This window comes from Pipra filicauda, unplaced genomic scaffold (assembly GCF_003945595.2).
Source record: "Pipra filicauda isolate LSUMZ 115617 unplaced genomic scaffold, ASM394559v2 scaffold113_size4260070_pilon, whole genome shotgun sequence".
Lineage (NCBI taxonomy): Eukaryota > Metazoa > Chordata > Aves > Passeriformes > Pipridae > Pipra > Pipra filicauda.
The window spans coordinates 1547197-1570071 of NW_024103585.1; the positions used below are offsets into that span (position 1 = coordinate 1547197).

Sequence of the window (22875 nt, forward strand, 5' to 3'; positions counted from 1 at the left end):
AAATCTGTCAATTATAATGAACTTCTTCCTGTTTATATGCAGATTACTTTGGGGGTAGGAAGTAGTTTGACACTGTTTTATTAACTTAAAGTTGTTTCATAAGCAGAACTTAGCTAAGAATTTAAAAAAAAAAAACTTTCTCCCAAGGCATTTGTCACAGTCATTCAATTACTTTGTAATATGAGTGCCCCTTGTATTTTTGGATATTCAACATAATTAAGTGAAATCAATATCTGGAAAGGAGAAAAACCCAGACTTCTGGATAAGCCTCTTAACTACCATCTAAATGCACAAGCTGTCCTGGTAATGCTTTGAATGAACAAAATGAGCAGCCCCCTAACAGTGCAGATCAATTAAAACTCTGGTAAGAGCTCCATGCCGGAAGCAAAATAGGTGCAGGCTGAAGTGCAGTTTTTATGTCCCTGCTGCCTGAATTGGAAAATATGCTGCCTTTTTCGTGTGTGATTATTGTTTAAAAGTAGTTTGATACCAGCATTATGTAGTCACAGTTTGTTCCTTGATACAGAGGAGGAATCTAGGCACAGGTTGCTGCTCCATCTACTTTTATGCATGTATACATAAATTTGTAAGTGTTGTACTAAGACCTGGCCGATCCAATCTAGGTTTCCATTGGTTAAAGTTAAAGCTGAAATAAGACTTAACAGACTTGACTGCTGTAATATTAATTTTAATTGAAGTAAATTTAAAATAATTTATCATTTATATAGGATTATTTAAAAAATACTTAGAATGAATATAAATCCAGGTTGTTGAATGTGTGTAGCTTGCCAGCTATCCAAGTGGATCTTAGGTTACATATTTAAAAAAAAAATTTTAGTAACTGTATAGTGAAGTCTCCAGATTATCTGCCTTTAGAACCTTGGGTTTGATTTTATTTGTTTGGTTGGATGTGTGGGGTTTTTGGGGCAGGATAATGGATATGATATTTTGAAATAAAAACAGAGTTATAAAGGTGTGTTCAATGTTCAGATCTCCATGATTTTATTTTTTAATAGGTATTTGTATAAGTTAGCTTAAGTCCATTTGTGTAACTTAACAAAACTGTTTCAGAAAACACAAAATAATTTTAAGCAAAAGAAGCATATTCTCCGTGTACCTGAGGAGAAGATCTAACAAAGTTAGGAAGAGTGCCAAAATGTTTCAGTTTCTAATATGTACTGCCTTTTCTTCTGGTGCTAAAAAAATGTTATCTGTAATGTAAGTGTAAGATCGGATAAAGAAATCTGAGTGAACAGATGTGTTTGTATGTACACCTGAAGAGATAAAAAGCTGTGCATGATGATGGACATGAGGTCAATTGCTGAATGTGGCCATACATGAACAAATCACAGGACTTCAGTCCCCAGAGGACTGTGTTCTGAAAATAGAAGGGAAATTAAACCCTCAGGAAAGAAATGTATAGACTCATTTGATCTGTCTTCTGAACTGTGTTTGAGAATTAGATTTATTAAGAAGGCTTATGCTGGTTCTGAATCACCCTTTGCTGTCAGTAATGTTGTCTGATAAAGCAAAATAAACAGGTCACCCAGAGAGGTTTTGCAGTCTCCACATTTAAAAATATTCAAAACCCAACTGGAGACAACCCTAAGAAGCCTGCTCTGGTTGACTCTGCTCTGGACGCAGGGGTTGAATGAAGCAATCTCCTGAGGTCAGGAGATTGTTTAACAATCTTTAGCTCTTATGTGATTCAGTTCAAACAGGGAAGAAGCTTTATGAGGCCTAGAAGCCTAGAATTTTCCGCGTAAACAACTAGCTTTGTGCTGTTTTGTTTTTTTTTCAGATTGGAAGTTTTCTGAGAATTTACAGCATTCATGCGAAACAAGCAAGTGCTGATAATGAAGATGTCTCACATATAGAATTTCATCTTCATGGTGGCACCTGTTACGGTCGAGGAATAGGAGTCTTGCCAGAAAATAACCCCGATGTTAAGGAACTAAAAACGTAAGTTTTATGTGTAGGTGTTTTGGGGTTTTTTTCCTAGGTGATTCTTGAAAACTCTAGGCTAATGTAACAACTGTATAGTTTAGAGTTGCAAACATATCTAAGAACCAGAAACTCTGGAGCAGAATATGTCTTTAGCACCACTAAGATGAAGAGTATTTGGAGGGAGAGGTAAATAAAGGCTATTTTTTCAAATTTTGAATATAGTAGGTATCAAGATTTCTATTTTATAGTGCTGTAATAATAAATTCTGGCTATATTAGCATACTTACTCTGTATTATGGTGGCATATAATCTTCTGAAGACAAAAGCCTTGTTTCAGCAAATAAATTAAGCACATTTTAAGCATGTACATACGTGTTAATTGAAAGTGGTGAGATTTAAAGATGTTCAAAATGAAGCAGATAATTTACATGCCTTACTGAACTGTGATATATTCATAAGGAATCACAGAATCATTTAGATTAGAAAGGACCTTTAAGATCATTGAGTCCAAATGTAAACCCTGTCCAAGTCCATCACTAAACCATGTCTCTAAATGCCACATCTACACATCTTTTAAACACCTCAAGAGATGATGACTCCTCCACTTCATGGGCAGCCTGTTCCAGTGCTTGACAACCCTTTCCACGAAGAAATTTTTCTAAATACCTAAACCTCTCCTGGCACAGCTTGAAGCCATTTCCTCTTGTCCTATCACTAGTTTCCTGAGAGAAGAGGTCAACCCCCACCTTGTCATAACCTCCTTTCGTGTAGTTGTAGAGAGCAATAAGGTTTCCCTTCAGCCTTCTTTTCTCCAGGCTGAACAACCCCAGCTGCCTCAACTGTTCCTCATATGACTTACTCTCTAGACCCTTCACAAGCTTCGTTGCCCTTCTCTGGACTCACTCCAGCACCTCAATGTCTTTCTTGAAGTAAGGAGCCCAGAAACAAACTCAGCATTTGAGGTGTGGCCTCACCAGTGCCAAGTACGGTGGGACAATCACAGCCCCGGTCTTGCTGGCCACACTATTTCTGATACAAGCCAGGATGTCATTGGCCTTCTTGGCTGCCTGGACACACTGCTGGCTCACGTTCAGCCCACTGTCAACCAGCACCCCCAGGTCCTTTTCTGATGGGCCACTTTCCAACCACTCTGCCCCAAGCCTGTAGCTCTGCATGAGGTTGTTGTGACCCAAGTGCAGGACTCAGCACTTCACCTTCTTGAACCTCATACAATTGGCCTTAGCCCATCAATCCAGCTTCTCCAGATCCCTCTGCAGAGCCTTCCTGCCCTCCTGCAGATTAACACTCTGGCCCAACTTGGTGTCATCTGCAAACTGGATGAACCCTCAATCCCCTCATCCAGAACATTGATAAAGACATTAAACAACTAGCCCCAATGCTAAGCCCTGAGGAACACCATGAGTCACCAGCCACCGGCTGGATTTAACTGCATTCACCACCCCTCTCTGTACCCAACCATCCAGCCAGTTTTTTACCCAGTGAATAGGCACCTGTCCAAGCCATGAATAGCCAGTTTCCCTGGGAGAATGCTGTGGAAGTGAGTGTCAAAGGCTTTACTAAGGTCCAGGTAATCTACATCCACAGCCCTTCACTCATCCACTGACTGGGTTACTTTGCCATGAAAGGAGATCAAATTGGTCAAGCAGGACCTGCCTTTGATAAACCCATGCTGGCTGGCCCTGATGCCCTGGTTATGCCTGATGCCCTGCTCATGCCACATGATGGCACTCAGTATGACCTGCTCCATGACCTTCCCTGGTACCAAGGTTAAACTGACAGGCCGGTAGTTCCCTGGATCACCCATCTGACCCTTCTTGTAGATGAACATCACATTTGCTAACTTCCAGTCAACAGGGATCTCCTTGCTTAGCAGGACTGCTGATAAATGATGGAAAGTGGCTCGGTGAGCACTTACACCAGCTTCCTCAGTACCCATGGGTGGATCCCATCCAGTCCCATAGACTTGTGTATGACTAACTGGTGTAGCAGATCACTGATCATTTCCTCTTTGATTATGAGTGCTTCATTCTGCTCACCATCCGTATCTTCCAGCTCAGGGGGCTGAGTACTCAGAGAAAAACTGGTCTTACTATTAAAGACTGTGGCAAAGGCGGCGTGAGGTACCTCAGCCTTTTCCTCATTCTTTGTCGCTATGTTTCCCCCCGCATCCAACAAAGGATGGAGATTTTCCGTAGCCTTCCTTTTGTTGATGATGTATTTGTAGAAACTGATTTTGTTGTCTTTCATGGCAGTAGCCAGATTAAGTTCTAGTTGGGCTTTGGCCCTTCTAATTTTCTGCCTGCATAACATCCTTTAGTACTCCTGAGTGGTCTGCCCCTTCTTCCAAAGGTTATAAACTCTTTTTTTCCTTAGGAAAGGCTAAGTCACCAAAGTCCATATTCCTTTATCAGAAATTCTGTTTCCAGTAGTACATGTTTCTTTTTGGCACTCTATTGTGCTTAATGTTCCAGAAGTGATTTGGAAAGGAGTATCTTATCTGCATCATTAATATAATTCCCTGCAAATTCTGGCTCATCTGAGTTTTATATCTCTGCTGGAACCTTTATGAGTGAACATTATACCTGTGTATTGATAATAAATAGGCATCATATAAGTGTCTCTGTAATCCCATTATATATATATGTGTGTGTGTGTTTTGTGCATGTGTGTGTATGTAGATATATGAAAGATTTCTCTAGATTATAAAATATTTAATCATTTATTTTTAGATTCTTAGAATCTGTGGATCTGGCAGACAGTCAGAATATGGAAAGCATGTCTTCAATGGAATTAGACGGCACTTTTAGTGATTTTACGGGTAAGAGCAATTGGTCTTTCTTCTAACAGATATATATGGTCAAGATAAGGTCACAGTTACTGCTTCTCTAAGTATGTAATGTTAATTTCACATGCAAAGCCTTAGAGAATTATTTTGGATTATTAGACTGGAAATTTTCATTACCCTATCTTTCTGTCTCCCAGCCTTTCATATTACATGGAAAGATACTTTCATTGGAGGTAGTGAATAAATTCTTAAACACAGATGGTGTTCTTAATCATATTATATTAGATCACAAAGCAGAGTTATGTAACTACCTTCCTCTAGGATTCTTCAGGGACAAGCACTGAAAACACTGCTGAAGAGCTGTGTGTTGAGGAGCCCTGAAGTCATTGGATGGAAAGCTGTGTCAGTGGCAGAGCTGTAAGGTGCAGTGCCATGGAAAAGTAGCATCTTACAGACAGTTTCACAGATCCCATATTATTCTTTGAATGGCATTTTTAGCCCAGGATAAGAATAGCTAAAAGGGAATTAAACTCTAAAGGTGGTTGGACATAGCCTCTATCTTTGCTTCTAGCTTTTAAAATCCTGTGTTACTTAGCCATTATTAATGTACTGTGACTGGATATTTCTAAAAGAATGTAAAAGTCAAGAATAAATAAATACTTCATGTCCAGTCCATAACTGCAAATTTAGAAAGAATTTTGCTCTTATTTACTGCACTCTGTGTGTGTAGTAGAGGTTGTTCAGAGGAGGAACCAGGCAGTCCATTGGAATAATGTTTATGTTCTTGTCCCAAAAGATTGCAAGGGATGAAAACAGTTTATGTTAGCAGATCATTCACAGTATGCTTTTGAAAAGTGTTCATTTGATGAGCATTACTATTTAATGTATATGTTAACTTCCACTCAATATATTAACTCTTGATATGTAATGTTTGCCTCCTGCTTACTTTGCTTTTTTCTTTTGCTATGTTATTTTCATACATTATTGGGATTTCCATTTTCCTCTGTTCAGCTTTTGGGTTCGTGTGTGTATCTATCTGCCTATCTACCTACCTGTTTTTGTGTGTCCACATAATAAAAAAGAAAAGAAGGAAGGAAAATAATTAGGTAATTCTTCTTGATTTTAGATCTTGAATCGCACTTACAGAGATGTCAGCAGTTACCTGTTACAGGTAGGTAACATTTTGACCTAAGGTGAATTTGAATTTTGCTAAAGAACAAAACAGTTTTGAGATATTGTCTCAAAGGCTGAAATAATCTTTTACTTATTGTAGGAAGAGCTATTCTAACAGTATAAGTGTATCTATGTTACATTGGTTTTATTTGGCTTTTTAAGGAATAGAGCATATTTTTATATTCTACTTTCATTTGTTTTTTCTACATGTTGAATTTCTGGACCCTGAAGTACACCATGCTCCTGCAGCCTGTTTTAATTTATCTTACAGACTGTAGTAACATGTTGTATTGATAAAACTGAGGCTGCAACTGGGAGGGAAAGAAAAGTTGGAAATTAAGGAAAAATGCAAACCTGCAATTGCCATTTCCTGTATTCTAAATATTATGGTGTTTAATAGGTATGCATGGTGCTTTTTTGTGTGTGTGTGTATTGTTTTGCAGTATTAACAGATCATCAGGATTTGAATAACACAGAACTGAAAACCGTTATAAACAGCACAGCTCCTCAACAGTATCGCATTAGAGCAAAGCTGAGAACCTATAAACCCCAGAAGCTCCATCAGTCTGTTAAACTTCATTGTTCCAAATGCAACTCCTTGTAAGTGTTTCACGCAGTGTAAGTAATTAGGAAATGTTCTGTATGTTTTGGGCTGCCTAGATTTTCAGCGTGTTTTCATCTTTTTTGTGTAAAATGAGCTGAATGTAATTGAAACTCACTGATAATAGGGAGGAAAATTTTAAATCATCAGATGAGTTCTATTTACGAATCCTTTCAGTGCTCTCAAGACAGTGGCTTTTCTTTATTTTCAAATGCAACAGTGCAGTTTTTCCATACCAAAGTTGTATTTAAGTACCTGTTTCTTACTTGCAGTTTTAGAATAGGATATGCAAAGAGGTATGATAGTCTCCAAGTGAATGAGTAAAATATCTTTGACTAAAGTCATCTCCCAGACAAGGCATCTTTCTTGGATCCAAAAATATCGGAGAAATCATAGAATGGCTTGGATTGCAAGGGACCTTAAAGATTATCTTGGTCTAAACCCCTGCCATGGGCAGGTATACCTTTCACTAGACTGGGTTGCTCAGAGTCCCATCCAACCTGTCCTTGAACACTTCCAGGGATGGGACATCCACACTATTCACCTTGTTATTTTTGTCCTTTTTTCTGACCTGTGTGACTTCACTGACCATTGTGTCATTGTTATTTCTCCTTTAATGCTGTTTGTCATTGTATCAAATAATGCTCACCTATTTTTGATTAAACTGCTGAGTGGTATGCATTGAAGTGCTATCCATGATCATCTGTATCATTTTTTTGCCTGACTTAACATCAGTCCCAAACAAACAGCTTTATTGTTACTGATGTGAACTATTGCTTTCTTTAATGATGGCACATTAGCATTCTCCTAGCCTTTTGTAAATTTTTGCACAATCAAGATTTATCAGATGCAAACATCACTGAGACAAGAAAATGGCCCTGCTGTCCTTCTCTTAGAGCTTTTGGATGCAAAGTATGCCTGCAGCTTTAACAATATTGGTCCTTATCAGATATTCATAATGTAACAGAAGTACTTCAGCATCTTCAGAACATACAAGGACATGGACTTTATTACCAAGTATAAAAAGGAGATAATTACCTATAATAACTATGTCTGCCACTTTTGTCACTTGTTTATATATTTGTCAAATCTTTATAGTAATAAGCAGGTACAACTGATAGAATTTTGTTTGTTCTTTATGAACCTTATCACAAAACTTTCCATAAATATTATAGTCTTTTTTTATATTCTTGACTTGTTATGATCTTTCTTTCTGTTCATTTGAGTCATCTCCTGTTTCACATATTGTTGCCTTCTCTTTGCCACAGAATTAGGACAGACTTTATTACATAGGTTTCTGATGGTTTAGTAAGCATATTTACTATTACCACCATCCTGTGGTAATAAAACTACTTGCAGTGCTTTTGTAGATATTTAGCTTCTCTTCTCAACTGTGTGCATCAAGTGAAAGCAATCAGTGAAATATAGTGGGACTGTACTTCAGCCTGGATTGAGTAGATTAAGAGGCCCAAGAAGGACACATGATCCTTCTCTCTTACATATTCTTCTGTGTCAGAAGTTGTTTCATGTTTTAGCATATGCTGAAGGGCCTGGCTGAACAAAGTTCATTGCAAGCTTGATCCTTTAAACTTTATCCAGTAAGATGTATATATGCTTAGGGTATAAAATCCTTGTGAGAGATGTATTTTTAATGTTTTTAGACCTTGGCTGGAAGCCTCTTTGTAAATAGCAAAATACCGATATAGATGGATGTAGTTTTATTCACGTATCTGGTTTATAGAATTTTCAACCTTTTGTGTAGCTTAGTTCAAAAACAACTCATTTCATTCCTGCCTCTGAGGGAAGTCTTCAGACAGGCTGTAGAAGCTGGAAGAGTTGTCTGGACAGGTATGTCTGGACAGATGACCTGCTGTCATAGGTTGAAAAAGGCTTTCCCCCTGGAGCTGGAAAGTAGTTAACCCCAGGGGTGGTGTTCTTGGTGTTGAGCCAATCAGCGGCCTTGCGAAATTAGCATATTACACAGACCGAAAAAAGAAGACTGGGTACTTAGCTGGAAGGAGAGGCAGCCATGGCTTGAGACACCACGCGTTAGAGCTGAGGGGCCAGCGAGCCCCGCTGGGGGCCAAGGCCCCCAGCCCCCGGCTGGGACCACGGGAGACCCAGTGTAGTGTTAAAACTGGACCGGGTGCCGTGGCCAAAGGCTGGAGGGAGTTTCTCCACTGCGAGTGGGCAGCAGAAGACACTGAAGCGATGGCAGAGGCAGCACTGAATAGAGAGCTGTGGCTGAAAGCCAAGAAGATAGCCGGCGAGCAGCAATATGGCACAGAACCATACTGAGAGACGCAGAGATGTCCTGCAGAGAGAAAGCCGGCAACAGAGCAGAGAAAGTTCAGCAGAGACTGTTTTGGGGTAAGACTGAATTACATCCCCAAAACCCTGAGACCTCCTTGGAAGGAGGGGTGGGCTTCCAAATTTGAAGGGAGTCCTGAAATGCGACAGCAGCTAGAGAGAGAGAGAGGAGCCGAGAGCTAGACCAGGACGGTCAAACCAAAGAATGCGGGGGAAGGGCCCCCTTCCCCCCCACGTTTGCAGCCGAGACGGAACAGAAGAGCTCTGCTAGAACACTTGGGGAAGGAACTGAACTGAAAGCCCCTAAAACATTCTGACCTGGGGAAACTTGACTCCCCGGGGAAAGGGACTATGATGGAACACTTTGCCTTCCTTGATATGACTGTGATGAGTTTTGTACCTGCTTTGCAGTCCACGGGTGAGACCTTTGGTTAGAGCCGAAGGGCAGGGAGGGCTGAGAGAGAGACCCCTGTGTTGAAATGAAGAGAGATTTTTTCCAACTATGACAAATTGGAGCTGCTGCTTTGAAGAGGAAAGACTGTGCTGCCCTGAAAGTAAAAAAGACTTCTTCTTTCCTTCTGGACTTCTATGGAGAGAAGGAGGGATGATCTATATATATTGTTTTACCATAAGAGATAGTTAGGATTGGTGTGTGTGTATATATATATTATAGTATTTATTGTGTTAGTAATAAATTTTGATGTTATTCCCCCATGTTGGTAGTTATGCATGTCTGAAAACTTCTCTCACACTGAAGTAAATAGTGGAGAGTTTGAAAATTAGATTTTTGGAGAGTCAAACTACGACACCTGCTATGTTAGGTCCATTGCCTTTACGTTTAAATTAGTAATCCAGGAACACAGGCAGAAAGAAAAGTTCATGTGAAGAGCACTATGGTCAGGTTTGGGAAGATCTCTTGTTTGCCAGTTCTGCATTGATTGCAGAAGAATATCAAAGTTTGGTTTCATAGGAAAGAATTGTTCTATTCAGTGGTGAAAGCAGATGCTCTTGGGTTTGAAAGTGAAATCATCAGAATAATCTGCAGAAGCAGGAGTTGATGGCATTTTTCCTTTAGCTCCACTCTAAAGTTTGACACCTACTTTCTTGCAGTGTTTTATGAAATAGCCCATTTTTGCCTTTTTTTATTATCCTTTTTGTCACAGTTTATATTCCACCTGAAGCCAGCGCGTCTGTTTTGCTTAGGATAAACATTCTAGTGCTGCTTAATTTGTGTGCCAACTGCTGAGTTTTTGCCTGTTATTGGTAAGTCCCTTAGCCGCTCTCCATATTTTATCACCAGTCCTGGATAACTGGGGAGATCCCAGATGTTTGGAGGTTGGACGAAGTGACACCCATCCCCAACAAGGGCTAGAAGGAGGATCTATGGAACTACAGGCCTGTCTGGAGCACAGATCCTATGAGGAATGGCTAAGGGAGCTGGAATTGTTTAGCCTGGAGAAGAGGAGGCTTAGGAGAGACCTTATCACTCTACAGCTACCTGAAAGGAGATTGTAGGCAGGTGAAGGTTGGCCTTTTCTCTCAGGCAGCTAGAGACAGGATGAGAGGAAATGGCCTCAAGTTGCACATGGGGAGGTTTAAGTTGGACATTAAAGAATTTCCTCACAGGAAGGATGATTAGATACTGGAATGGGCTGCCCAGGGAGGTGGTGGAGTCACTGTCTCTGGAGGTGTTTAAGGAAAGACTGGACATAGCACTTGGTGCCATGGTCTAGTTGACGTGCTGGTGTTGGGTCATCGGTTGGACCTGATGATCTCAGAGGTCTTTTCCAACCTTATTCATTCTGTGATTCGGTAATACTGGTAAAAAGTGAATGGCCTGCATTATTGCTTCTCTGTGAATGACGAGCGGAAATGCACAAATGGTGCGCTCTAGCAGGACAGGAAAGAAAACTGTGGTGCGGAGTTGCAGATTTTCCCTTTACAGTACATATGTGAAGCTGTTCTGCTCCCGTCCTTTTTCTTTTTTTTCCCTCTCAGTATATGCGAAGTCAAATAGACTAAAACATAAACCTTGAAATTATATAGGCTGATATGGCCTTTCCTCTCTGAGGAAGTGGTATGCAGTTGTGTGGCCTTTAAGGCCCAGCTGAAGTCACATAAAGCTGATATTATTTGGTCTTCCATGGATACATATATATATGTGTGTGTGTTGTGTGTGTGTTGTGTGTGTGTTGTGTGTGTGTTGTGTGTGTGTTGTGTGTGTGTTGTGTGTGTGTTGTGTGTGTGTTTGTGAAGCCATTAGGCTACCTCTGCCTTCTAGGTAAGTTGGCACATAATTTAGCGTATTTATTAACATGAAAAGTCATTATGTACTATACAACTCTAAATGTTTGAACTGATAAAACAATGAGGATATTTTTCCTGTATGTACTTTAACGCTCATGACTGTATTCTAATATTTATTTGGAGTAGTGTCATCCTTGTAGATCGATTTTTAAGGAGAAACTGTTAGGATTTACTTACTCACCTTGGAAATGTTTTAGGCAAGAAGTTCCAGATGGAGATGTGTTTGACTTTATTTTACAACGCTCTGCCATGACTGCCCCAAACCCAGAATTACACAATACATCCTGGTATGATTCTGTAATGTGGACTACACAAGACCAGAAGCAAAGGGAAATAGCTATCCATTTCGTAAAGCATGATGAAATGCTTCGACAGCCTGAAGACACCTTGCTTATGATAGAAGGTAAGGTAGATTGCAAATATACCAGTTCTTATGGCACAGTGTCTGCTCTGAGGATGTACAAAGTGAAGATATGTTGAGGTTGTATTCTGTGTAAATAGTGGTGATCCTAAAGGCATCTTCAAAGAAAAGAAGAACTTCCCTGGAACTGTAGGTCACTGTTGTGCAAATAAGAAAGGGTAATCTTTGAAGGTCTTGTAAGATGCTTCTATCTATTTTAAAACTAAACCTATATGTTTATTGTTGATTATGCTAAAATTAACACCTGAGTTTATTTTTTCTGACTTGTACTTATTGTTTTTTTCAGTTCTGATTTAAAAATTCACCGAGTCTTCTAAACAAACCTGTTTTTAGTATTGACATAGAGAAGTTTTGAAAGGCTTCTGGTAATACAAGCCTACAATTAACTTTGTCAGCCTCTGGATGTCAGTGTTGTTTCAGATTAATAGAGTTTCTCTCACTGTTTTTTTGGTTTGTTGTGGTTTTTATCAGATTTCCTCAGAGAAGCAAAATAGCCACTGATTTTTAAACAAAACAATTTAGCAAGAATACTATTGAGGAATTTTTTAATATAATAAAAATAATAAATAATTGCAAATAGTCCCATCAGGTTTAAAACAAAGTCTTCAATTGTGCTCAACTAATGGTGTGAATAAGCAAATGTAAGTCAGGTGGTCCTTTGTATAGGGGTCAATGACAAAACCCCTTCAGTTTTCTGCCTTGTATTATAAAATTGCTAGTAAAATCATAGGAGAAATATATATGAAAATGATACTAACTAAATACAACTTCTTGGTTACAGTGATAGCTATGAGGAAGATATTAAGGCATGTCCTTTTATGAATGTCAGTCTTTGATTTTTTATTGAGTCTGTTGTTGAGTAAGAGTGAAAAGGTATTGGGCTATTTTTTGAGTTTTCAGTGGTGGATCTCAATTATTAATGAAGGTCCTGAAATCAGTATCTAATCAGCCAAGAAATACGAGTTGTTTGATTTATTTGTGATTACGCTTTAAGAAGCCATGTTTTTCTGTTTTTAATAGGTGGAACACTGAAAGAAGTCTGGAAGCTTACAAAAAGGTTTAAGTGTGTTATTCCTGTGAGATCCACAGAAGTTGATCTGGAATTATTAGATCTTTCAGCTCCTTTTCTTTTACAAGGGAATGTAAAATATTATGGGTAGGTTAAAAGTATTTGTTGATGTTTCAATAGTTGCAGTAATAGATACCATTTTCTTCAGTAATTCAATCTGCAGTGCTTAAGGCATAACTTACCCAAAGATTCTTTGATGCAAAATACGTAATATGATGTGCAGTACCTAGTACCTAAAGTACCTTAATCTACCTCTTTTAGTCCAGGTCTTCCATTTTGTCGTCTCACTTAAAGTCAAAACACATGTTGCTTTTAAAACTGTGTGCTGGGTTGTTTTTTTTTTATATATTAACAATATAGCAGATAATATTTAAATAGAGACCCAGAAAATTATCTCAGGCTGTCAATCTATATTTCATTCTCTCATTCTTAGTGTTGGGAAAGCTTGGGTTTTGGAAGAAGTAAGGGATTTTGGACAGCCTATCCTTACTATTTGTCATTTATTGTGATCCTCAGCACTGCAAAGTGCCTTACCTGTTTGTGGATGTCATTCACTGTAGAGATGACTTAACAGGTTCTGAATTCCACAGTTCCAAGGCTGTGGAATACAGTACATACATCTCGGTGTGGAATCTGTGATCTGCTCAATGAGCACCAGCAGCAGTGTGTTCTCCCAGTACTGCCCAGCAGCATGCAGTTACTGAGCTCAGAAATACCAGTTACTTCATGCAAGCTATTGAGTCCTGTCTCTCAGCAGTCCTAGTAAGTTCAAGCAGAGCACAGTGCAGTGGGGCACTACGTCAGGTCTGTAGGCAGTAAAAAAAATTTCTGTGCAGAAATATTGCATGTTTCATGTGAACCCTAAAGTTTCCCATAAGGGCCATCCATAAAATGAATACAGGTTATTATTTCTCTTTGTCATATATTGTTTTCCCCTTTACAGATATGGCTGTCTACAGCTTTTTTAAATAAAGGCAGTACGTGGGTACTCCTACTGGGACAGGATCTTTACCAATACAAAGTATTTCCCCTTGCACTTTCATAATCCATATATTTCCCCAGCTACACACAACTCACCTTCAGATGATGTTCTCTCTTCAAATGGCTGGATTGTAAAAGTAAATGCTTTATAAGATATTTCATGATTGTTTATAGGATATTGAGGAAGGAACCTCACAAGGATGCTGACATTTCAGAATGATATTTCATGTGCTTTTTTTATCAGTGGCATATACTTAGCAAAGTCTAAAAAAGATCCTATATAGTAGAATGAATTTATATGTGTGTGCATGAGCATGTATATTCATTCGTGTATATATATAAATAGACATACTTGCAAAATTCACAGCTAAGTTACTTTATTGGAGTTTGAATGGGTTTTTTAAAGGAAAAAAGTGACTTAGCTCAGCTTGACTTTATATCACTGAAGCACAAGTAGTTCTATTGATTTTTATGACATACTTTGCATATAATTCTAAAATATAATAAATGTTTATTTCAAGTTCTAACTGTAATATAGTAGCAGAGCAGTTTATTTGGAAGAATAGTTGTTTTTTAATTTTATTCCTTGAGGGAAATGGAAACAGTTCTTCAATATTTTCGTCCACTTGCGGCGTTTGCTATGTCACGTGTAAAATTTATAATTATTGGTGTAAATACACCAGTAATAAAATAGATTGTTCTAATAACTCATAGTTAATATTCTCAACATAGGGAAAGCCAAATTTCTCCTCAAACCCTGTTGTGGTTTTAGAGTGTGCTACAAGTTCAGATTCATTCCTGCTTCTGCAAAGCGAGTAGTGAATATGAATATATGTTTAGCAGTGTAGTGATCTTGGAATCATAGAATGGTTTCGGTTGGAAGGGACCTTTGAAGATCATCTAATCCAGGCACCCCCTGGGAAGGGACACCTTCTACTAAACATGGTTTCTCACCTCCATCTATCCTGGACTTGAATAATTCCAGGGATGGGGCATCCACAGTGTTTCTGGATAACCTGTCCCAGTGCCTCACCACCCTCATTGTAAAGTATTTCTTCCTTCTGTACAATCTAAATTTACCCTCTTTCAGTTTAAAACTGTTGCTCCTTGTCCTGTCACTATAGGCCCTGGTTAAAAGTCTCTCTCTGTCTTTATTATAAGCCCCTTCTATATATTGAAAGGCCACAATAGGGTCTTCCCGGAGCCTTCTGTTTTCCAGGCTGAACAACCCCAGCTCTCTCAGCCTTGATGTGCAGTTTTACTCCTGTCTATTCACGGAGTTGGTCTTTTCCAGATTTATTTCTTCTCAGGGATATTTCAGAAACAGCATTAAGGGTTGACGTGGTCTAAAGCTGGTGTGTCTGGTAAAATAGTTATTTTAAGCAGCAACAGAAATACTTTTGCACTCCCACTGTGTAAGAAAATCAGAATTTTTTTTTTTTCTGTGCAGAAAGCTTCTAGTATAAATAGATAAGTGTTTGGTTAGTCTCAATATCTTATTTTAAATGGTAGGTGCAAGCAGTGTTCAGCTCCAAAGCCTATCAAGAGTCTAAGTTTCATGGCAGCAGAACAGCAACCATCATGGGACCCAACTGAAATAGCACAAGGTCAGCTGACATGATACTGTCCTGATATACCTTGATTCTAAAGTGTTTATGTGAAATAGTTTTGTTTGCAGTTCTGGGCTGCAGTTTTTTACAGAAAGCATGTAATTTATGGTCACATTGAATATAATGCTGTAAAACTTATTCACCTTTTACCAGTAGAAATAACATATTTACTTTTGAAACTGTTGCAGTATGAATTAAAGGATTTTATGTGTTGACTGATTTCTTTTACCGTAAGTATCAGCAGTAACACCTATCATAGTACAGATGTCATGAATTTTTGGTTGCAGGTTGTTAAACTGTGTATATGCTTGCAGTCCTAGAAGTTAGTCTTGCTTTTCCTTTTGAAGATACAGTTTTTCTGACCTGAACTAAAGAGAGTCTTAGTTAATGACTCGTAAAAGTTAGATTTTTATCTTCTGTAAGCCTTAGGCTAAGCATATTCCAGAGAGTCTGTAAGAAGTAATATTCAAATTAAAGGCACTATACCACAATATTTATGTGTGTTCCATGCTTCGTGTGTTCCTTGTGTTACTATATGCAGTCAATATGTTAAAAAGCTGGAAGTGGAGCTTAAAGTTTTACAACACATTAGGGAAAGAGAATGTTTTTGTATTTATTGATTCATATTCTAACATATTGTCAGAATATCTAGCAGTACATAAGTTTGGTAAAGATTTTATAAAAGAAAAAAACTATTTGAGCAATAAAGTGATTCTGTTAAATAAGCTGTTATAATTGTATTCTATTATATAAATGTAAAGTAATATATAACTGGCAGTGATTGACATTTATTCTCAAAGTGAAACCAGTATTGATTAATGCCTCCCGAAATTTACACTATTTTATATATATTATTCTTCTATCATTTGTGTTTTCAGACTAAATTATAACCTACAAGTATATCAGATCAGTTAAACATAAAATGACTACCAGTTTAAATAGGTGTACCCAGAAAAGAGTGATACAGAGTTGTAGGAACTCTGTATGTTTAAGTTATTTTATGTTTGCAGCATAACAGTTACTGCTACGAGTGAGAGAGACTGTAATCGTTTACTCTAAGCTGGAATACTTTCAGAACTGTCAGCAAAGTTTTTTTCTGAATAAAACCACCTAGTAGCTTTTCCGATATCATATGAAACAAATTTTTTTCCTCAGAAGATAGTTTTCAGGTGGAATGCATTCTTATTATCACTGAATTAAGAGCACCTCTCTTTTAATCTCCCTTGGATAAAAAAACAGGAGTAGGAGAATCCTACAAAGGTAGGATCTAAGATCCAAGCAAATACTAGCTTTTGTTTACTAGTATGAGAATACATACTTAAAAATCTTTATCCATTTTTATAGGCTCATCTATTACAGTGTTTACAGGCAAATTGCAATGTGGTCTTAAAATACAAATGACATTTTGCTGTTCACAGCCACTATGTTTTGGTCTGTCAATTTATACTTTTAATGAGACTATTCAAAATCAGTTACCTATAAAGGAGGGATGTTGTTAACTTGAGTTGTTATAGTTTGTCTTGCGTATTCACTCCAAGAAACATAAATTATTTTTTTTCTTCAGTTTTAGGTATTGAACTTCTTCAGTATGTTTTTATTATGAAGTTTACTCTGGTTGATGGAACAGGAGCACTAAATGCATACCTTTTTGATTATGTAAGTAGATCTAGGTAAAGGTAGACTCTACAGATTATGTGGGTTTGGTTTTGATTTGTTTTTAAAATAGCAAATGTGCATACACAAATATTCATTATATGTTACCCGAAGTGGTTTTTTGGGGACAGTTAACAATGCTGTAGGCAGAACTCTGCTACATCTGTACGGATATTTGTCTTTTATTTCAGAAGCAGTTTATTCAACTACTTTATTAATCTTAGAATTAACCTATCTTCAGTTTTCTGTGAAGCTACTTAAGACCATTCCTGCTACCTGAGACACTGAAGAATGGACACACTACAATTTGGGTGTGACAAAATGGGACAGAAAAAGAATTTAGTGGGGTTTTTTTCTGCGCTGCAATACTGTTTAATGTGTATATATCTGCATATTTTCCACCATTATACTAAATGACTTTGAATGGGACTTTGAAGAGAATACTTTTCCTTGTTTAATTTTAAGACTATAAGTAAAAGTAATATCAGGGAAAACATAAGCATGTTTTCTTCAAATACACAATGTATTAACAGCAAAGGAGGTCAAAAACTGCAATCACCATTTCAGGTAGTCATCGTTTCCTTCTACTGATCTTTTTCCTTTTTATGTTGAGAAACTAAACTACAAAAGGAAGGTGGGGGGAAAGATTTTAAACCATCTCTTGATGCAGAATTCAAAAAATTTCTAATTCAGGGTGGCTCACATTCTTATCAGATACTTCTCAGAACTACAGTTTAGCTGCAGGAAAAAAACGCAATTTCCTCTGCAGTGCCAGCTGCTCGTATTCTTGCTGAAAGGACTTCAAAGACAAGCCAATACCTCCCAAGCCTAAACTCTAGTCCTTTAGCACCACCTAAGAAGGAACTGGGCTGCTTTGAAGTGCAGCTGTACACTAGCTTCCAGTTGCACTTCTGTAGGAATACACTCAGTTCTTTTATTTCCTCCTCTCTTTATAGGAGAAGTCAGTGAAGGAAAAAATAAAAAAGTTTTGTAGTGAGAAGAATTGAAAGAGTGAAAGGAAAAAGCAGTTGTCTGTGTCAGTTTTGCTGCTGGATTATCTGCTAACTTCTGATCAGTGCCGTTAAACATATCATACAAAAATTATACAAAGGGAAAATTATTCTGTATTTGTATCTTTTAACAAAAACAACAAATTGCCATTAAAACCTTAGCTCACTCTGAGAACTTATAAAATTATGAGCCTTTAGAGATACTAAATCTGGTGACAAACTTGGAAAGAATAAAATTGGAGTTTTGTCAGTCATACTTACTGCATGTGGTTTAATAATACACAGAAAATGTTTATTTAATGTTTTAATGTTCCATTCTTTATTTGATGTCTCCATTCAGAAATGTACCCCACAGTATAAGCCTTCCTTCGTAGTTTCTGAAACTGTCAAAAAGTGGAACTCACACTAAGGGAGCTTTACTGGTATGAAGCCAGGTTGCAGTGCCCCTTGTTTTCAAGTGACTTTAGTCCTCTGAATATGTTCTACTCACTGCAGTGAGGGACTGTTGAGGGGACTGGCCATCCTCTCCAGCCGTAACATTGTCTGATTATAGAGATTTATGAGAAATATCCACCAGTTATGTATAGAGACCTACATGTGTGCTGTCAGGGTGGCTGTAATTCCTGAATACTCTGTACTTAAATACAGACTATTAATTTTTTATAATAATTTTTTTATTAATACACTGTACTGAAATGCAGACTATTAATTTTTTCAGTTTGTTTTTTTCTGTATCTGAACAGTTTTTGAAATAAGATTATTCTTATGTTACCTAATTTTAAGCTGCTAAAAGAACATACAGTGAAGGTCCTGGCTAATGATTTCTGATCCCTCTTTCAACACCTCATACTTATCTGTTCTCTTCCAGGAAAAGTTTTTCCAAATTCCTGCCTCTGAAATCCTAACTAACAGTTTTCTTCAGGAAAAGATGCAGATGACCATGAATATGCTCTGTCCTCCAGGAAGAAAATTAGGTCAGTTTGCGCTTATTTTTAAAGGGAGGTGGGGTGGGAAGAGAAGGGATCCTTCGGTCTGCTACTGTATATGCGAAGTCTTAGAATTCAACTTATGCACAGGCAAAACTCAGAACAGAGAAATGCTGGAGTCTGTAAGCAGAGTTCCAATTAATTTGTTCTGATACATTTCTTTAATATTGGAACTCCCTTTGAGAAAGAAAAGTAATGAGTCAGTAAATTCTCCTGTAGTACGCAGTGATGTGTGAATACAGTCATGCCTGTGCAGGCACTAACATGTCATTTGTATTCATATGGAAGTTAACTAGAACACCCTCTTACTGAATGTTGCAGCGCATTAGGGAAGGCTGAAAGGAAATTCAGTGTATGGCATGTGCTTTGGGTGATATTCTGCTTTCCATTGCACATGTTGATTTAGACCATCCCTTACTACAGGAAACATCCATGGAAATTGAGCAAATACTTAATCCGAATCCATTCACAGAGCTTTTTGTGCAGTGTTTGTGTTATGAGAGAAAGTGGCTCTGCCTAAGCTACACATGTCCAAGGTAACCGGTTATGTGGTGCAGCTCCGACCTCCGGAGCGTACTCCCAGTACACAGCTGTCAGTGACCACTGCAGCCATGCTGCAATCTTTACCCTGTTGTAAAGATTGTAAAGGATTGTCCCTTTGCAACCAGTGAAATTGTCTCACTGAGACACAGGGAGATTAATTTTTATTATTGGAAAGTCTTTACATATATATTACATACTGTGGTACAACTATTGGGTCCAAGTGTTTTGGGAGTTGCTGGGACAGGGAGGACGAGTCATGAAAGACACTCACTGAACGCCATTTCAGATATTGCTGGAAACTTTGGAGATACCAATTGGAATGTCAAAGTTAGTAATTAATTTTTCTTTCTATTAACTATTGTATGCATTTAGATATCATAGCTAAGATCCTGCTCAAGTTGTCTCTTATAAAAGTTAGAAATGAGTATTGAACAGTAATTTGGGTTTTGTTGGTAGGTGACTTGCCATGGCTGGAATGCTTCATCAAGTCCTATAATGTCAGAGATGCGATGAAACATCAAGTTTGTTACCAAATTTTTGACACTACAGTTGCTGAAGATGTTGTATAGTCATGTGTTGCTAATAAGAAGTAAGCCAGTAAGGAATTTTTGGGGGTGGTTGGGATCACAGACTGTATTAAAAGAAATCTTTGTTCCTTTCTCAGAAATTCAAGCTGTGTGTATGAATTTTTAGTTTGTGTATGAATGTGAATGGGAATTATGCTTTGATGTATTTACATACAGCTTTGTGATGCGAGGGCAAGTGGAGGTGCTAAGCTTTTCACTGGAAGCTGCTTGGCTCAGGTTGATGGAAGCAATCTAGTACTCATCTATCCTTCAAAAAGGCAGTCTTGAGGTTACTGTAAACTGATGGGTTTTACTCGGAAAATCTAGTCAGAATTATGCTTCTTGTTATTTTTGTATAATGTCAGCAAAGATAGAAGGAGCTTTTCAGTAAACTCTTTCAGATTACTTTGTGCAAGCCTCTGTAACTGTTCTCAGCCAGTTTGACAGGGAGATTGTTGGTTTTTAGAGACTTCTTTGATTTTGCACTGATGCGTACATTTAGACAGAACTCATCCTCTTAAAAATACTGAAGTAACTGCTACTTATACCAGTTACTATAGATTCTGATGGGGTTATGAGCATAACCATGTAATGATTATCACTAAAATTAAAGTCAAGTCATGAAAGTAAGGTAGTGTAAAATTGTTAAATGAATATTGACATTTGGTAGATGGTAATGACTTTTAGGGTGACCCTGTTGGGTACCAAAGTTGGTAGCATGCTTATTAGCTGGGTCTGTGTTTTCAAAGGCTCTCATGTATCTGGCTAAATGTACTGTCAGATTGCACTGCCTAGATCTGCCTTTTCCATCTTAAGTAATCAGATTGTATGACTAAATTTAGAGATACAGAATTGATCGAGTGCTATCATGGATTGAAAATTCTGCGGGACTAGAAAAGTGACTTGGTTGTTTTCCTTTGTGTTCAGAAGTCCATAGAACAAATTCAGGACATTTTTCTCCATGGATTTTTACATTAATAATCCATGGAGAAAAATGTCAAATCAGATGCTTTCCATCAGAGCAAAATTACTTAATATTTAAACAGCTGTTTTTAATGAAGTTCAGGAGCAAGATGGAATATCTGTTTGTAAGTAGATTATTATTTTGATAGTAGATGACTTTTTTTTTTCCTTTTTCAGGGATGTTTAGTAGATTATGCAATTTGTCATTAAAATTTCATCAAATATTTTCTGATTATTTTCTAATTTCTGATAATTTTCTCTAAAAAATTATATTGGGGTTATATGTTGTGAGCCAGGAGATTGTTCCTTACTGATTGGTGTATAGGCAGAACCAATATTAAAAGTGGTTAGTGGATATCTCCTTTAAAAATTCTGAAAAATAAAACAACTTTGGACTTGAACAAGCAGTTTACCAAAGAGTCTACAGACTTATGAAAGTTCACCTGAATATTTGAATAAATGTATCAACAAAAATAGTTACAGCAAGTTACTAAATGATTATTATAAAACTTTGGACGCTGGCCATATCCAGATAACTTCAGAAGCTACGGGTTAAATTAAAGGCAATCTTTTTTGCTTTTATTGTATATAGTGTATGAAAACAGGAATTTTTATTTTTCTATTTTTGTTAACTCTGAAAGCTATTGGTATTGTACATTTTTTCTAAATAAATCTTTGTAAAGTAATAAATGAGAATATGTTTTGAATTTTGGTGCAAAATCAATATCACCATGTACCTTGTCTGAGATCCGTGCCCGAAAACTCTGCATATGCATCACATGATTTTTTTACTATTGAATATTGTATTAAAATGCTTAATAAAGATATCTCCAAATATTAAACTTTTGTTGTACTTGACTTTTAGTTACTAGTTCATAACTGTGAAAACTTTATCATCAGTAGCCATCATCTAACCAAATGCTCTAAATGAATGTTTATATAGTTTGTTGGATTGAAAAGTACACATTTAATTATCTTTCTAATTAACAATTGAAAATTATATATTTGGCAATACTAAAGATCACTGTATAGAAAGGAATTAATGCACAGACATTGAAAAAGATCTATGTTTCATTGGTAGCCTTTGTATGGAGCAATGGAAGTCACTGAGATGGGACTCGGACCTTAGTTCCCTATCCTGGTCAGCGCTGAGACCTGTGAATATTTGACTGAGGGGTGGAAATCCTGAGATTCTTTGTCCTAAATTTGCAGCACTGACAGGCTACGGTTTTGAAAGCTGAGCATCTCAGGCAGCAATGACTTTTAGCCATTGCTAGCAATCTCCTTAATTACAAAAAAAAAGTCACATTTCCTTTGGTGAGTTTCTTGACCAGGTATATGATTTCAGTTTCTAAAGACACTCAAAAGTTGAACCAATAGATCAGGTTAATACTGATATACTAAGGTCCAGTGAAAACTCCAGGCATATGTTCCTGGTTTCTCATCTTCTTTCTCCCTCCACATACATCCCAGCATATAGGGTAACTGAATCAAAATGTCAGCTTCTTACTAGAAATGGCAAATATGCATGGAATGTGAAGTCTATCTCACACAGCAAAATCATCACAGGTAAGGGGGAAGAATATCTGATTGTAAATGAGAAGCTGGGAGGGAAAGTAAAAAAATTTGAAAGACCAATAAAGGAACATTAACCCATACTCTGTTCCAATTACACAGGTAAGTGCAGAGAAATTGATAAAATTGTAATTAAAAAAAAAAAAAGGATTTTCAGAAACAGAAAGGAAAAAATAAATTTGGAATAGTGTTTTTAGGGGTGCCTGTGCAATTGGGCTCCTCGAAGTCGGTATTTTAAGGGGGTTTAAAAGCTTAAGATTGGAAGTCTCTCCAAAGTCAGCTGAATTTAAGCTCCTAGATGTGTCAGACTCTCGAAACTCCAATTGAAAAGACAGAATGTAAATAAATAAGAGA

The 22875-nt window shown here is 37.4% G+C and overlaps 1 protein-coding gene across 2 annotated transcripts in view; it reads left to right on the top strand.

Moving 5' to 3' along the window:
* The window catches only part of POT1 (protection of telomeres 1), a 66133-nt gene extending 44345 nt beyond the window's left edge, over window positions 1-21788 (top strand). For both annotated transcript variants that reach the window (XM_039383589.1, XM_039383587.1), the window contains 10 exons: window positions 1802-1962; window positions 4698-4786; window positions 5880-5924; window positions 6370-6526; window positions 11342-11547; window positions 12586-12721; window positions 15128-15222; window positions 16790-16881; window positions 18757-18862; window positions 19874-21788. In XM_039383589.1, coding sequence (XP_039239523.1) covers window positions 1802-1962; window positions 4698-4786; window positions 5880-5924; window positions 6370-6526; window positions 11342-11547; window positions 12586-12721; window positions 15128-15222; window positions 16790-16881; window positions 18757-18862; window positions 19874-19986 — 1200 coding nt within the window. In that variant the 3' untranslated portion in view covers window positions 19987-21788. The remainder of the gene's footprint in view (window positions 1-1801; window positions 1963-4697; window positions 4787-5879; window positions 5925-6369; window positions 6527-11341; window positions 11548-12585; window positions 12722-15127; window positions 15223-16789; window positions 16882-18756; window positions 18863-19873) is intronic.
* Window positions 21789-22875: the final 1087 nt, after the last annotated feature.